This window comes from Microtus ochrogaster, chromosome 1 (genome assembly GCF_000317375.1).
Source record: "Microtus ochrogaster isolate Prairie Vole_2 chromosome 1, MicOch1.0, whole genome shotgun sequence".
Classification (NCBI taxonomy): Eukaryota; Metazoa; Chordata; class Mammalia; order Rodentia; family Cricetidae; genus Microtus; species Microtus ochrogaster.
The window spans coordinates 124,524,082-124,542,303 of NC_022009.1; the positions used below are offsets into that span (position 1 = coordinate 124,524,082).

Genomic DNA, 18,222 nt, shown 5'->3' on the forward strand with positions numbered 1-18,222 from the left:
AGAGAGACTAATGCAACAGAATAGCACCCTGGAAATAAATCCACCCATGCAAAAGAGAGACTAATGCAACAGAATAGCACCCTGGAAATAAATCCACCCATGCATACAACCTAAAGCAAATTGCTGTCCAATGGATCATCTAAAACTGAATTTCTTATTACTGTAATATATTATTATCTGTACCAAGTCTCCTATCCACGTCTCCAGGACCAAGTGATTTCCTGCTTTAAATGTTCTATTTCTACATGTTGGATGTCTGGCTGTGGAGGGTTTTTATCTTTTGCTCTAGGCAACACAAACAGCCAGTCATCCAAAGAGTCCTGAGATAGTAACAGAAATTCTCAGGAATGTTTCACGTGGCTTGGGATGCAGCGGTGGAGTGACTGCCTAGCATGCGCCACCCCTGCGTTTGAGCTCCAGCAGCATGTAGACAGAGCATGGCAGTACACACATGCAAACCCCAGCATTCAGGAAGCAGAGACAGGAAAATCACAAGTTCAAAGTCATCCTTGGTTGTAGAGGGAGTTAAGAGCTAGCTTGGGCTAAAGATTTTGTTAACACAAACAAAAAAATGTTCTGCTCAATATTTATGGAAATAAATGCTAAAAATAAGACCTTCATTCTACATGTCTGCCTGGGAAATGATAAACACACTCTTATCTGAGTTGTACTGCAGTCCTAAACCTAATTTATCTTAATAATTTTAGTAAACGTATACCACAAGTCTACTCAAACATGTGTTCAACATACCTTGAGATTGCTAAGAGGTTTTCACAGTAAATGACTAACTTACTTTTTATCCCACCTGTGGTGGTTTGAAAGAAAATGGTCCCTTAGGGTGTGGCATTAAGAGGTGCTACCTTGTTGAAGTAGGTATGGCCTTGGGAGGAAGTGTGTCACTGTGGGGCGGGCTTTGAGGTCTCTTTTGCTTGAGCTTCACTCAATGTGACAGTCAGTGCACTTCCTGTTGCCTGCAAGATGTAGGACTGACTCTCAGCTCTTTCTCCAGCACCGTGTCTGCCTACACGCCACCACGTCCCACCAGGATGATACTGCACTGAACCCCTGAACTGGGAATGAGCCACCCCAATCAAATGTTTTCCCTTATAAGAGATGTAGTCATGGTGTCTCCTCACAGCAACAGAAACCCTAAGATACCACCAAAATCATCATAGTTATGGTTCTTTGTGGGCTTGGGCAGGTTGCCAATCTTTTTCCTTCTTGCTCACCAAGAACCTCCAGCCGGCATCTATTCCAGGTACAAATCAATCATTATACTGACGCCATCTGGGCGTCATCTGGGCCTTCTTAAAGACTGCATGACATCTTAAAAGAAAGCCTCGAAATTCCATTTATATCGGGGATTGGGGATATAGCTCAGGGGTATAGCACATGCCATTGGGTTCAATGTCCAGCCCAAACAAACACAACAATGCCAATTTTGCTAAGAGTTTAGCAAATCACAAATGGAAAAATTACCTCACAGGATACTTCTACTAGCCCCCTTACACCCACAATCCTTAAGAATTATTTTAAATAATCTTACGTGGAGTTCTAGAGACTTCAAACTCAGGTCAGCGAACGCATCTCCAAGCTGCTTTTGGGTGTGCACCATCTGGAAGAGCTGTGTTGCCAGCGTCTGAGCCAGCTTCAGAATGTTCTCATACTTCTTCTTATTATCTCTTAATATATCGATCTGAGCTTCCAGTTCCAGGTCCACTGTCCTCGAGCCACGGCCTAGTTTCTCAGAGATGATTTGCCGGGTGCACTAAAATGAAAAGATATGCTTTGTTTAGAAAGAGAAAAAGAGAGAGTAAAATACTGCAGCAATGCAAAGTCCTACACCATATTGCATAGACCAGCTCTGTACCGGAGTGGCCGTTAGCAGGCGGAACACTGCTCCCTTCCCAGGACCTAGGAAGATATTCACAGGCTTGCCCAAAACTACTACTAAGCTAAGGAAGCTCTGACACACTCCTAGCTAGTCTAACTAGCCAAGTGATTGTCCACACAATCACTTTCGGGTTTACTGCTGTTGGATAAAGTACTGAAAGCTACAGGGATACTGATAGTTCTGTAGAACAGCACGACAGTAAACAGAGGGAAAACAAGACTGCCAAGATGGCCTCTCTCACTGGTCACTTTTCTAATTTGCATGTGATTGGGAAGGGAGGACAAAAGGAAAGAGAGGGAAAGGGGAAAGAAACAGGAAGAAGATAAGGAAGAGAGAGCAGAAATTCCCCAAGTGCAGCATAGTATAAAACTGTTGATCTATTCTGTCTTGGAAACATAACACTTTTTAAGAATGTACCTAATTTCAGAGAATAAGAAAGTAAGCTTTCTGCTGGGTAGCAGTGGCACACACCTTTAATCCCAGGACTGGGGAGGCAGAGACAGGCGGATGGATCTCTGTGAGGCCAGCCTGGTCTACAAGAGCTAGTTCCAGGACAGGCCCCAAAGCTAGACAGAAATTGTGTCTTGAAAAATCAAAAAGAAGTAAGTTTTCTAGTAATACCTTTTTAAGAAAATAATAATTGTATTCCATCATTCAAAGAATAATTGTGTAAGGTATCAATGTATTCTTCATCATTAAAAATATAAAATATCACTGAGTGGTGCTGGCACGCCTTTAATCCCAGCACTTGGCAGAGGCAGGTGGATCTCTGTGGGTTCAAGGTCAGCCTGGACTACAGAGCAAGTTCCAAGAGAGGTTCCAGAGATGCACAGAAACTCTGTTTCAAAAAAATCAAATAAGTAAATAAATAAATAATTTAAAAAGAGATTAAATTAAAAAATACAAATACAATTAAAAAAAATCCTAAAAGGTAATAAAAAGCCAGATGGGGTGGCACACTGGACAGCCTGCAGATCAGGAGTTTAAGACACCTGTGATCCTATCTTAAAAAAAAAAAATACAAAAGAGCAAATGAAACATCCCAGACAGCAGCAGCAGCAACAACAAAAGGTGGTAGTAAATCATATAACCTTTAAATATGATGTTTATTACATTTTCCAAAGTTCCAGGAAGAGGTGCGTGGAGGAAGACCTGAGCGAACAAGGGCACAGCCACATCAAGGACCCCAGAGGCTCAGACTTTTCCCAGGAGGGAGGCTTAGAGTCTGTGTGTGGATCTGAGTGTGTGCAGACCCTTCCTCCAGTCTGTGTGTGGATCTGAGTGTGTGCAGACCCTTCCTCTGGTCTGTGTGTGGATCTGAGTGTGTACAGAGAATACCCACCACATATTTCCCATCCAGAATGCTCACAGTCTGAAAACTGTTCCCCTACAAAGACCACCCCTACTGTGCTAAGCCAGCTACACCAGTGTCCTCGGTCCATAAGTCCTGCCTCCTTGTTTATCTGCATGCATTAACCAAGCCTCCCTGCTCAATTCTATATAATAAACATGCTAAGCTCCTGGGGTACTGAAGTCCTTCATCAGAGAGCCCAGTCCACCCCATCCCAGCTGTTCTGTGTCTGTTCGTTTGTCTTTTCTTTATTCTCTTAATCAGGTCAAATCCCTGGAGCCATGACAAAGGATGAGGCAACAGCATTAATTAACAGCAAGAAAAGGTACTTACGCCTGACGATCTGAGTCTGATCCCTAGGACACTCATGGGGGAACGAGAGAACCAACTCCAGCAAGTTGTCCTCTGACCTGCGCAGGTGCACTATGGCATGAGCCCATGTGTGTGCACATGCACACACGCACACACACACACACACACACACACACACACACACACACACTCCCTCTAAATAAATAAAACTATTCTAGAAGACGAAAGTCAAAATAGAAAAGTAGAAAAGTTTAACAGGAGACACTGACTTTAAGGAGAAAACACTGATCACATGGCTATCTGGGCCTGTGACAAGACAAAAGGGAGGCCCTTGCTCCTGGAGCTCCCTGTTAGAGACTTCTACTATTTGCCAGTCAAAGCATCCTGCCTTCCACTGCAGCCCAGACAGGGAAATCTGCTGAGCCAAGATTTGATAAGGAGAATGCTAATGGAAACTGCTTCAGAATTTAAAGAATGACTTTAAAAAAGTATTTCATTGATGTGGGAGTCCTCTCTGTGTGCTGTGATTACCATTAATGAATACAGAAAATGCTTTAGACCTATAGCAAGGCAGAAATTAGGTAGGCAGGGAAAGCTAGGCTGAATGCTGGGAGAAAGAAGGGTGGAGTTGGGGAGAAGCCATGGAGCCTCTGCCAGAGACAGACAGGCTGAAACTTTGCTGGTCGGCTACGACCTTGTTGTTGGTGAGCATAGATTAATAGAAATGGGTTAAATTAATATGTAAGAGTTGGCCAATAAGAAGCTAGAGTTAATGGGCCAAACAGTGATTTAATTAATATAGTTTCTGTGTGATTTTTTTCGGGGCTAAGAGGCCGGGACGAACAAGGGGCTCCTTGCAACATTCCATATTTAGGAACGATATGAACTATGAGAGCTTGAAACTGAGACGGCTCATGGGGGTCAAACAGGGCAAACAGCAACACTGCCTCGAAGAGACGGGAAGGCAGGAGGATGGACAGACAGACTAAGACAAACACACACCAGAAGGAACTTCCAGTTCAGGTCTTGAATCCACCTTCTCAAATTAATTTCCTTACTTTCATTTGAAGAAATAGTTGAATATTAGGTTAATAAATAAAGGTTACTATCTTTAAAAATAGGTTAATACCCTGTTTTATTTATTTCTTTTTATTAGTCTGCTTTTGTTTCTTTTCCTAGTCTATAATAGAGGTTTGTGAGGTGTAAAAGTCGCACAAGTGAAAGGACTGGAACCCCAAGCAGCCAGCGAATCGCCCTCCTGCAGCCGCAGGGTTACAGCAGGGGATTCCTGGGTAATTCGGTGTGGACGAGGTCTGTAGACAAAAGCAGTAACTAATAGAGCAGGTAAGGCGGCTGAGGGTCATGCTGTTCTGAAGACAACGGGATCTGCTGACTAGGTTTAAAGTAACACAAGAGGACTGGCTGGTAATTGTAATCACAGTGAGAGCATACTAAAGATATGAACCAGGACTGAAAGCTGAGACAAGAGAATCCCATAGGATCCAATGACTGATTAGATATGAAAGATCAACAAGAGGAAGGGATGAGGATTTCCACTTAATCAGTAGTTGTACTGAAAGAACATAAAGGCAAGCATCATATATCCCTACCCCTGAGAACAGAGGGGTGAGGACTTACACGGAATGCCCTCCGTGAGGACGGTGAATGTAGGAATTCCTTCTGGCAGAGTACTGCCAGTATCAGGCCGTGTGATGACACGAACTAAACAGCTTTAGGAAAGACTCACGTAGCAGATTTCAAAGCACTGTTATCTTATTAAGAAAACTCGGGCGCGGGGGGGGGGGGGGGGGGGGGGGGGGGGGGGGGGGCCTGGAGAGATGGTTCGGTAGTTAAGAACACTCGCTGCTCTTGCAGAGGACCCCGGTTCAGTTCCCAGCATCCACACCTCCAGTCCCAGCAGGTCTGGTGCCCTCTCCTGACAGGCACATGGCACACATATTTACACACAGGCAAAACACTTACACACAAAAAAAATAAATAAATCTAAACAAAACTAAGACAACTTGTTACAGGGTGCCGGCCTAGCACACACAAGTTCAACCCCCTATATGGCAAGAAAGGTAGTATTTTTATAGAGGGTTTCAGGTTGTATTTTAAATCTATTAATTGAAAGAATAATTTCACTCTGCTTTAGTCCTGACACATAAGAGAAAACTGCTGTGTGTAAAATGTAGACAGTTTTGAGCTGCCAATCACAGACTTACAGCGCTGTGCTCATGCTGCAGCCTGAGCTGTCGGGCTTTTCATCTGAAGGATTCCATGACTTGCAGCGTCTGATCAAAAGTACTAAGTGGATTTGTGGCTTGGATGGTTTGTAATGTATCAGTGTGCTGTAGATGTAAAAACCAGCTTGTTTTACTGAGTTCATTAGGGGAACAGCTATGCTGAATTTATAACCTGGTGCTGTCTGTACAGTACGAATTATTATTACAAGATCACAGTTTCCCACTTTGAAGAATGAGTGTACTATACACTATCACGATGAGGCCACACTCAGGGGCCTGAGCCTTTAGTCCAGGTAGCTCAGGATGCTGAACTCAAAGGATCCCTTGGTCGCAGAGAAGGAGAATGGATGAGCACATCTGCAGTAGCTCTATAGCTAAAGGTATTCTGAGACTTGTGTGTGTGGAGGCAGTCTCCAGATGCAGCCCTGACTGGCCTGGAAGGCAGAACAATCCTCCTCGGGCTTTGGCCCCCTAAGTGCTACAATTTCAGGCATGCATGCATGTTTGTTTGTTTTATATATGTGTATTATTTGTCAGAGTTAAGTGTTTTAGTAAGTCTTTTTTAATCTTTTGTATATTAAACTTTAAATTACATATAAAGACAAATAATGGAACCAATGTTTTATTTCCAAATTGCATGTCCATTTTTGATGGTATTTTCATGTTTGTATAAGAATGATAAATATGATAATGGGAATAACATATAAATGAAAAGTCTTGGAGACAGTTAGGGTAGAAATATTTAAAAATTACAAACCTTGTATGTGTTGAGACTCCATTTTCTAACAAGTTCTAATTTTTCCATTGCAGGATTTTTAATTTCATCTGCTAGAATAACTGCTCCACCTTTTGTGTGTGTTCTCTGGCCACCTGCATGATCATAACAAAAGACAAAAGAAAAATCCAGATAAACTCAGGGCATGAGAGAAAAAAATAAAACCTGATGCCATTCACTTGAACTACGTAATCATAAAAAACCACAAAGGTTCCCACTGCATGAAGGAGTATAGAGCCTCTAGAACCATGTTAGGATAATTTCCTAATCACTTACAAATATTTCTGTCCATTAAACAAACATGTGGTTTGTCTAACCTTAGGAAACAAATTCTGCTCCAAACTTACCTTAAAAAACAAAAACAGTGAATGTCTGGCTGGTCTGTGGGACGCTTACTCTGTAAAGGGCCTCTATACCAGCCCCGGGCGCACGTTCATTTCCCTATACCAGCGCCAGGCTCAGATCCCTATACCAGCCCTGGGCGCACGCTCAGATCCCCCCTATACCAGCCCTGGGCGCACGTTCAGATCCCTATACCAGCGCCAGGCGCACACTCAGATCCCTATACCAGCGCCAGGCGCACGCTCAGATCCCTATACCAGCCCCAGGCGCAGGCTCAGATCCCTAGCACCACAGCTGGGTGTGGTGGTACAGGTCAGTAACCCTAGCACAGATGGTGGGGAGGGGCTCAGCCCGCCTGGCTGATGTGATGAGCTTCAGGCTTAGCGAAAGACACTGAAGGGTGATGGTGTAAGACAACCACGGCTGACCTTTGGACTACACATGCACGTATATGTGCAGGCACACACACCAAGAATCAGGGTGAGTATAAATCTTCTTCTCCCACTTCCTCCAATAGCCAGATTGCTTTTAGTATAGCTTTACCTAAGAATCAGAGCAATGCAAAAATAAAACACTAATGCTATACAAAAAAATATGTGTGGTTTTCATGTTTTGATTTTGAAAATGTCCCCTTATATGGCTCAGGTTAGCCCCGAACTCTTCAGTCTCAACCTTCCCAATGCTGAGATTACAGGTAAGTACTAATAATCCAGCCTATTTTCAGTATTTTGTTGCAATCACAAACTATCTGTATGCTGAGGCTGGCGAGAATACACAACCTTCCCACGTGACCCACTCTCAATAACATGACTGTCAAAGTTCCCTTCCTGCTGGCAGAGGGCAGAGCTGCAAAGCCAAGAGGTCAGAATCAAGTAAGTGGACCTATACCGACCAGAGAAAAGAGAGAATGAATTAAAATAAATTACATTTTATTTTTTAACCTTTAAAAATCATTAAATTTCAGGTCTGAGATGCAAACTAATTGCTTTGAAAAGACAGGCGGCAGCTAGAAAAATGATTTCTGTTATCGTTAGAGAAAGCAACAGCAACAGCCATAACAGCCAGAAGAGCACACGCCTAGAAACACAGAGCAAGCAATTATGACCAGAGTTAGGCTGGATACAGCAGGAGAGGCCCTTCAGTCTGATCAGTGAATACCTGCAGAGACAGTTAGGTCACCTCCTTGTTGAGCCAGCTGACCAGCTGCAACCCTGCTGGGAGACAGAACGGATGGCAAAGGTGGCGCTGAGGAACCTGAAAGGGCAGACATTAAACTGTAAAATCCACTTCCTCCTCCACACGTGAAACATCTACAGACACAGAGATCTGCTGACAATCCCTTTAACATGGTGGAACACTGCGGTTAAGATTATAATTAATATGCCTGCTCTCCTGTGGAAAAGATGCTTCATGTTCGCAAAGCAAGTGCTCTCAGTCACAGAGTCTTCTCTCCAGCTCTAGTTGGGAATATTTCAAAGCCTATAATAAAATATTATTTCAATTACAATCTTCCCAGGTTTTCTGGATAAAATTTATATCAAATTAATTCATGACAGGAATGACTCAATATCTACTTTATATATAATTAGCAAGAAATGTACATATCCCATACACAACATAAACAAGACAGCCTTCAGTTGTAATAGTATGAAAATCTGCTTACATTGAATTCAAGTATATGTCAGATCTAAAGAGACTACCACCATTGTTTAAAGTAGAGATGTATGTCTCTTTGAAGCTATTAAATTACAAAACTTAAAACTAGACTGGCTGAGCCGGGCAGTGGTGGCACACGCTTTTAATCCCAGCACTCGGGAGGCAGAGGCAGGTGGATCTCTGTGAGTTCGAGGCCAGCCTGGTCTACAAGAGCTAGTACCAGAACAGGCTCCAAAGCTACAGAGAAACCCTGTCTCGAAAACCCAAAAACAAACAAACAAACAACAACAACAAAAAAAAACCCTAGCCTGGCTGATAGACATCAATTAGTGTTAACAGTCACAATAAAGTTTACAAAGAATGAGGTTCAGGAGGTCCAACAGCTTCATATGGGGAAGTTCACAATCCACACAACAGGATCTCCACTATCAAATTAAATACTCAGTCACATGACATTTCAACAGGCTGTCCAGTTTAAGAGCCACGTTATACAAAGACCATCTCTATTGTCTAAGACACAGAGTTCCCATCATAAGGAAGCAGTAAACACAAGGAACCAACGACCAGAGTTCCTTGTCTGCTGACCTGGGGAACAGAGCTCTGCTGTTCTGTTATTACAGCTCATACAACACAGGCCGTGTGTATAACGTGTGTAGCAAGTGATACAGCTTCCAAATGGCAAACAGGGTGGGACTTCAGTTGTCTGCCTTGCCTTCAGAGGTGCCTACCATTTTCCATATTTTCAGAACTGCAAGCCTTTAGATTTGTGGCTTAATTAGCCCTCCCAACTAAACTTAGCTATCAAAGGTGCTCACTAATTCCCACAAAATACTCTTAAGCATCCAAAATCATAAGGCTGGACATAGAGGTACACACCTCTATTCCTAGGACCCAGGAGAGGTGCCTGATGCAGGATTGTCATTTTGGGCCATCCTGAACTACACCTGACTATAAGACCTTCTCTCCCAAAAGAAAAAACAGAACATAAAACTTTGTTGCTGCCTTTTAAGCTACAGCTGTCCTAGTCAGCAACCAGCAGCTGGTTTTAACTCCGCAGAACCAGCAGCACTGCAGGAGCTGCAAGCAGCCCGAGGAAACTCTGTTCCCTGGGACACAGACTCTTTCACAGCTACTTATCTAGATCTCTGTCCCTCTGAAGAGCTCAGGATTCAAAGGCAGAGGTGGAATCCTGCTCCCCAGAGAGACTGAGCAGCAAGCAGCTCACCTAGCCCTTCTCCGCCTATCTCCAGAGAAATCCTTCTGTTTTTTTATCACCCCTCAGAATAAACCCTTCTCCCCCAGGCTCCTCCCTACAACTTCCAGTCAGCTAACTGCTGACTCAGTCTCCCAACCACAGGTGAAATTTTCTTAATCAAACACATCTTTGCATCATTAAACAAATGTTCCAGAGCATAAGCAAAAGCAATACCCCTTAAAATGATATTCTACAACAAAACCTAAAGATCTTGCTAACTGACTAAGTTTGGTGGAATTAGCCAATTTCCTTTCAACAGAAATCCTGGCAGATGCAATGATTACAACTCTCATTTAAACAACAACAACTCGGACCAAGCATTTGTCCTTGTAAGGAGCTTAAGTTTACTTTTGACTGTGTTGTTACTGATCCTGCCACATTTTTGTTGTTGACCAGGTATAATTTTTAAACTTTAGGAACAAGTAGAAAAGTTTATTATTAATTATGTAATAACTAGTCAGCCTTGTGTCCAGAGAGCTAACAGTGACCTAATACCTAAGACTCATGTCATTCATTCCAGTGCTCATTCCTACACACGTCTTAGGACAATGGTGTCTCCAGTAAGTGCTGAACTACTTAAGTACACAGAATTCTCTCATGAACACACTGATCTGTTCAATAATGCATTGTAGGTTAAAACAAGCTTTATAAACTCAGTTCAAAGAGAGGAACTACTCCCATCAGCACAAAACATACTCATTCCAATTTGAGTATTAGAGTATTTACAAGCAAGTGAAACTGGCTGGCATTTTAATGTTAGTGTATTGCACATTACAATGGCCATGCAGGCCAATTACTCTACAACTCCGTTACTTACAGGGGAAAAGATTAAATCAAATGTCACACAAATAATTTCATTAAAAATAATGAAACTATCTACACAACACATCGGTTTTGTCATGAGACTGAACAGAGCCATGGTATCTGGCAGAGACAGAGTCCGGAGTGAGGCTGCAGTAGCCGTCTGTAAACACTCAGGGGCTGATATCTGAGTCGCTCTTCCTGAAGGACTCACGGAGCCTTTGCCCGGCGTGGTCTCCAGGCAAACCTGGCAAACCAGGAGGTACCATGTGGCCGAGAACTGCTTAGTGGTGGCTTAGTGCACAGAAACTGACTTGCTAAAAGAAAGGCTTCTGCAAAGCGACCGTTCAGTTCACCAGAGCTGATCCACCTGCTAACCCATGCTGTTGCTAACCCATGAAACACCCCAAAGTGTCTCTCCTCGACAGATCCGACCCGGTTAGCCAGGACGCCATGTTGACATTAACATTTGAAACTGGGGCTGGGATGTAGCCTAATGGCAGAGCACTTGACTCGTATGTACAGGGTCCTGAGATCAACTCCCAGTACCACAAAAATAAGTATCGATTGATCAAAAACTGGTGTCAAATTATGTAAAGTAAGTCAATAAGCAATCATAATTTTAGGCACTTAGTCAACCCTTTCAGACGACAGTTTGCAGGTGTTAGTTCTCTTGTTCTATGATGTGGGTCTCAAAAAACAGGTACTTAGGGTGTCAGGCTTGGTGGCAAGTGTCTTTACCTGCGGAGGCATTTTCATTAGCCCCAAAGTACTTTTTAATAAACATGTCTTGATTTTTGTTTTCAAGAGTTTTACAGATATACACTGTTAAAATACTGACATAGCTCAGGAGGCAGAGGCAGGAGGATCTCTGTGAGCTTGAGGCAAGCCTGGTCAACAGAACGACAGGATAGCCAGGGTTACATAGAGAAATCCCGCCTGGTCTTGAAAAACCAAAAACTAGGGGAAAGAAAAAGAAAGACTAGCACATTTGCTTCTGTTTTTATAAAGGAGGGGAAGTTTGGACAAGTGAGGATAAGGAGTAAGGGGGGAAGATGATCAAAATGTACTGTATGCATGTATGAAATGCCAAAGAATTAATGGAAGATTACACTAAAAACCAATGAAAAGGTTACAGGCAAGTCAAGAACAAAAGATTTTCCCTTTGCATTAGAGACATATCTACATATTCATGTGAACACTCACATACTTCTCAGACTGTGTGCAGGAGAGTCAGGGCAGGTCTAACTGTCTGTCCTTAAAAAGGCTGTTTACAAGACTGGCCTTTGTCCAGATGCTGAGAAGATGACTTTAAAAAGCTCCTTCCAGAGAAGGCTTGGGCCCAGGGCCGAAACTGTTCACACAAACAGTGTGGTTAAGGTTGAGTGTCTATAGACTTATGTTAAGTCTAGAATATTGAGGGTGCTCACAGGAAGCCTGTTGTGGAGTCCTAACAAAAGCCCTGTATACAAAGTGCTCAATGAGCTTCCCCCTAGCAGCCACACTTGGAGTCTGTTGCCACAACTCACAATGAAAGAGTTAACAGTCCCTGGCATCGGCACTAGGAGACCCTTGAAGCTGCTGCCTTACTGAGCACTGGTGGCTGTCCCTGTAGTAAGCCGTGCTGTGAGTGCTGGCTGAGACTGAACGTCAAGGTGATCTCACGATTTCCTATTTCTTTTGAAATCTATAATCTGTATTTATATAAATCAACAGTTACAATTTCTGTGGTTACAAGCTAAAAGTATCTAAGTTAATCTCTTAAAATAAGTTTACAGCTTGATTTAACAATATTTTAAAATTATTATTAAAAGTATTCCTTAAGCATAAGCTGAAGGGGCTAAAGGGGCTGAAGGGAGAGTGTGCGTGAGCTGTAGGCTGTGTCTAGTGTGTGAGCCACAGGCTGCATTCTGGAATGGTAGGCGGTAAAATTATACATGCTGGCATACTCACATAAAGACCAGGGAAATGATTCTTAAGTTATTTAAGTTGAAGAGAAAGATGATTATGTTTATGATCACTTTTCATCACAGATTTTTTTTTTTTTTTTGAGACAGGGTTTCTTTGTATAACAGTCCTGGCTGTCCTGAAACTCACTTTGTAGACCAGGCTAGATTCAAAACACACAGAGATCCACCTGCCTCTGCCTCCCGAGTGCTGGGAATAAAGGCGTGCGCCACCACCGCCCAACTCTTCATCACAGAATTAAAGAATTCAGCTCTTGTCTTCTTTAACAGAACTGGCACTTTCTGAGCCTCCCTTCCTCCACTTCAGCCATCTCTACAATATGTGGTTCTTACCTTGGGATGTGCCTGCTTCATTAATCCCCTCTTTGGTGCTGTCAAAGCCATGAGATGTAATCTGAGTTTCTGAGAGTCCAAGTCCAGATGGTAATGAACACTTCAAATCCTTAATAACATTTGAATAAAAGAGAAAAAGAGCTTGGTAAAAGAGCTCATGTCACATAGCATTTCAGAATTGTGTCTTTAACTACGATTTATGATATTTTTCTCTTTCTACAGATTATCCTTAGATTGACATGGAATTCTGTAATGATCAAAAACAGCAAGATTTGCTATTAGGTGGTACAATGTATGCCAAACACAACATACCTTTACACTGATCAGGTTAAGGTATCAGGACACGAAAGTTTGGAGAGATGGGAATAAGGGTGAGGCAGAATGCATCTCAGTCTAACAAAGACCCTTGTAGAGGAGGCAGGAAACTCTGGGCGGTCATTATCACATTACTGCCAAAGCAGGAAGGGCAGCAAGGAAGCATCCAGGGCCAATGCAGTTAGAGTCTCCACTGAGAGATGGGGGAGCGGGAATTAGGGAAAGGCCAGACAAAATAGGAAGTTTAATCCCAATTAAAAGTGGGCTAAATAGTAGATGTGATTGGTGAAATAGTAGATTGATGTGGTGAAAGAATACTTGAAGAATATTAATTTGGGACACATGTAAGGACAGCTTAAGACTCAGAAGTTGCGGGGTGGTGGTGGCACACACCTTTAATCCCAGCCCTCGGGAGGCAGAGACAGGCGGATCTCTGTGAGTTTGAGGCCAGGCTGGTCTACAGAGAGAGTTCCAGGACAACCAAGGTTGTTACACAGAGAAACTCTATTTTCAACCCCCCCGCCCCCCAAAAAGAAGTTAGAAGCTAAGGTCAAGACCAATCATAAACTAAAGTCTGAGAAGTAGAATCCCCTCCCCCAAAAGATGAAATTCAAGATTAATTAAAAGTAAAGTGTATGATGAAATTCTGCTACATGTTCAGTATCATAAGTGGAATAACTGTGTCTGGTATATACAACCGGCATGAGCACAACACAAGATAGACAGGAGTGAGGTAAGCCAGTGTAAACACAGCTGATTTCCATAAGACAGACAGGAGCAAGGTATGTCAGTGTCAACACAGCTGATTCCCAGCAACTCTACGCTGCTGCTGCTGCTGCTGCTGCTGCTGCTGCTGCTGCTGCTTGAATAAAAACATTTAGCACAGGTTAAGTGACACCTGTGACAGCAACAGGATTTGAAGACAGCATTTTGAACGCTTGTTGAAGAACTTTCTGAACTCTGAGATTCCTCTAGCCCTTAAATGTACCCACTAAGCTTTTCTTGCTCAAGGCACTGGCAACCCTCAGCTCATTTTCTCCAATCTTTCCATTGTTATCAGCGTGGAACCTGGCTACAAACACAAAGTGGAAAAAATGTAATAAATAAGAATAAGTTTACCATCCTTACACTTCTGGGGAAAAGCATTTGCTCCAAATCTATTTTGAGAATGAAAACATTTCCCGAGGGTAGACTTCTAAGGAAGGTCTTCTCTGGAGACTAACCATGAACCCGTGCCTTTCTCTGCTTCGAGATTACTCTGCATAAACCTGATGAATGGCTCTGCCACTAGTGTCCTTAGTGTAACCCTAAGCATTTAAAGAAATACAAGATCTAAAATTTACTTTTATTATAGACACAGGACTTTGCTATTCTACCTCATGCTGGCCTTGAACCTGCAACCCTTCTACTTCACTTCTGGAGTGATGGGACAATATCCATGTCACTACATCTGGCTTAGCATACATGGCTTGTAACTGAACACACAAGAATTGAAGCTATTCCCACCTCGGGATATCCCTGCTTTAATACTGCTTATGATTATCCTTTTATATTCTGCTAAGCCATTTTAATAACTGAAATATTAAAATTCTTTTTGTTGTTGTTTTGTTTTTGTTTTGAGACAGGGCTTCTCTGTGTAACAGCCCTGGCTGTCCTGGAACTCGCTTTGTAGACCAGGTTGGCCTCTGCCTCCTGAGTGTTGAGATTAATGGTGTATGCCACTACCACCCAGCTAAAATTCATTTTTAAGATTTTCCTCAAGAACAGAAGACTAAATATTCTTTAATTGACTCCTACTGGTTTTATGAAATCCGCAGCTGTATATAAACCTAAACTCTTCCCCTACTGTAGTGATTATCTGCTTTACTTTTAGGCATCTTTGCTTAGTTTTGAAAAACCCTGTTCTACTTATTCAACCTTAAATCTCATGACTTTCTAGCTAGATCAGTTACTGAGTGATTTATCTCAGCACATTAAGTGGATGGAGCACGCCTGGGAACAGCTTCTTAATCCCATCGTCCTCAGCCTAGGCAGTTCAGCACACTAGTGTCTTCACTGGCATTACAACAGGGTGTGTCTGTTACTAATAGTGATTGAAACAAAGACATCAACTTCCGTGTGAAGAGTACTATAGTGAGGAGGCCGAGGTGACCTCCCCAGACTGAGAACACAGGGACCACAGAAGGAACAAAACTGTTTAGCACTTTGGTTGTCAGGAAAGAGTCAGTTCTGATTCCAAGTGGATTCATTACTTTAAAAAACAAGAGCAATAATCAATTGGATGAATGGCTGCGACACTTGCTCTGAGGTCCACCCAGACAATCCTGAGCGGGGAACCTGGCTCAGCCACGGAATGACCACGTGATCCTAGGCAGCTTCTCTAACTTGTTGAGTTTCTTTATTATAAAATGGAGATAACTGAGGGTTAATAATGCTTACCTCACAGACAACACACAAAGAGCACGTAGGACAATACCCTCTCGTGTTAATTTATAAACAGAACTCTGTTGAGTGTTTGAAGTGGGATCAATAGAAGATTATATAAATTTTCATATGATTTAGGAGGACTGATTATTACTTTAGAAATGACAAAGACAGGAGAAGGCACCAAAGTCATTAGTGTATCTCCTTATCATCTCCACAAACATGGAATTATAAGCACTCATCCTTGACCCATCGTTAAGTAATACACTTAACAATGCCATCTTAATTATATTAGGGCATGCCTATACTTTAAAACTAACATACAATTAACTTCTAATATTCACTGACTCTACCTAAGACACCTACAAAGAGCTTCTAAGTCTGAGCTTGAAGTCCTAAAATGTGACCCTCAAGATGGGTGCGGTGCACATGCTTGTGAAACCCAGCTACCTGGGAGTCAGAAACAGGCACACTGGAGTCCAGGAGCTGGGTGGCAGGAACACATCTCAGAGATAAGATAATAAATGAGCGTACACATTTAAAACATAAGATGGTACTATATGTAGCAGAAACTGCCCATAAATACACAAACATAGGCCAGTCGGTCTCTAAAGGTAGAGTTTGCTTCATACTAAGAACAAGGAATGAATGAGAGCAAGCAAAGGAAGAGGCCGAGGCCAGTAGGCAGATCGTGAATTTCAGTAAAAGTGACTTTATTCAGAGTGGCAGAGATGCTGTCGTAAGCAGACGTGGGAACAAACAGAACTGGGAAGATGAAGTGGTCCTGCAGTCACTCAGGACTTCTGAAGATCCCCACATATTGCTAAGAGTACCACTCTGCACAAGTCTAAGGGACTCAAGCTCCTGCCCCTTGTCGTACCTGCTGCATATCAAATACAACGGTCTGATGTACACAAAGAGAAAGCAACAAACACCTCGTGTAGCAAGAGAAAAGTATGGGTCTTCCATCTGGTTCCCTACACCCCAGATTTGCAGTTAAAATCACTTCTGAGGCACATGTGGGGTCAGGCAGTGACAAACAAAAGGACGTAAGTGCCTTTCTTCCCCCTCCCATCCTCCTCTCCCAGCACAGGGGACAGAAACCAGGGTCCTGCATCTGCGAGACACAGATCTTCTGCCCCTGAGCTACATGTTCTAGAAATCCTTTCTTTATATTTTCCCTTACCCACACAATATAGGACTAAAATTTAAAGATTCAGACCTTGCTTTTTTATTTATTATAATTTCTGTTTCGACATCCCTATTTATTTTGACACAAGCCACTTGCTTTATCCAGTCCATTTCCACAGTTTCCTTTTTTTCATGGCTGTCACCTTGCATAAGTCATAACAACTTTTTAGACACATATCTTTCAGTGAAGATAAGCTCGCCTTAGGAAAAATATGAGGACTTAAAAACATCTGAACATATTCAAATGTCACTGGTGCTTAATCTGAACTATCACCTTGATAGGATTTAGAGTTGCCATAGAAATAAACCTCTGGGCATGTCTTCCAGAGGTTCCTAGATTTGTTCCTGAGGTGTGTAGATTTGTTCCTGAGGTGTGAAGACTCACAGGTAAGGCTGGTGCATCATTCTGTGCCTAGGGTCTCCACTGAACAAAAAGGGGAAATGAGCTGACCACCAGCGTCCATTGCTTCCGGCTTCCTGGTCGTAAGTGCAGTGCAGGCAGCTGCCTCAAGACTCTGCTGCCATGACTTCTCTGTGAGGACAGACGGTACCCACAAACTGTGAGCCAAAACAAACGCTTTCCTCCTAAATGAAGTAACTAACAGGAGTGGTCTACAGATTGTAGACCACTGGGACAGCTAAACTGACCTGAAAGATTAGCCACGTGAATCACTTTCTTATAAGAAGAACACTGTGTAAATCCTTATGGAGAGAGAGTACAGTAGAGTGTGGGCATGAGGTGACGTCGTACAGGATTAAGCAGACGTGATAGCGGTCTCTGATTACATACACTTCTAAGTGATGGAAACACCATCTACCTTACTACTGATGGCCTCCAGCCTGACAATGCTAGTACTTCATGGTGGCCAAGGTGCCTTGGCTGAACAAGCAGCAATCCTACAAGACACAAAGCTCTGTCATTACAAAAAAAGCACAGCAGCGCAACCGGAGTGGTGTAAAATCCTGAAAAGGAACTAGCAGCGTGATGGTACAGGACAATCCGGGATGGAAGAGAGGAATGGATAACTTGAGAGATAATACTCAGAAGTCTGCGTTTGTTAACCTGTCTATGGGGGGTGTTAAACTTCCTAAAGTAATACCATATAGTCCAGAGTGCACAGAATCTTCTAAAGTACCATCTTCACATAACTTGCCAGGTTTTTTTGTGCTTGAATGTAAGGTACTGCACAACTTACTAACTTGTTGAATATATGCTACTGCATTTATTTCTGTATCTTACAAAGTCTCCTTCAGAAATGAGTTCATTCATAACCAAAAGGATGAACTAAATCCCCACTTCACACTTTCGTGTTGCTGGCACTCAATTCAAGCCTTAAAATGGCTTAAGCTCCAACTCTCC

General features: G+C 42.7%; 1 protein-coding gene across 4 annotated transcripts in view; it reads right to left on the reverse strand.

The window, feature by feature from the left end:
- Nucleotides 1-18,222, reverse strand: part of Arfip1 (ADP ribosylation factor interacting protein 1) — a 60,624-nt gene that overhangs the window by 22,783 nt on the left and 19,619 nt on the right. For 3 of the 4 annotated variants that reach the window (XM_026786220.1, XM_005344161.2, XM_026786242.1), the window contains exons 3-6: nt 12,933-13,041; nt 8,079-8,174; nt 6,561-6,673; nt 1,547-1,768 (exon numbers count right to left, since the gene is read on the reverse strand). In XM_026786220.1, coding sequence (XP_026642021.1) covers nt 1,547-1,768; nt 6,561-6,673; nt 8,079-8,174; nt 12,933-13,041 — 540 coding nt within the window. The remainder of the gene's footprint in view (nt 1-1,546; nt 1,769-6,560; nt 6,674-8,078; nt 8,175-12,932; nt 13,042-18,222) is intronic. The other variant, XM_013349027.2, reaches the window with a different exon arrangement.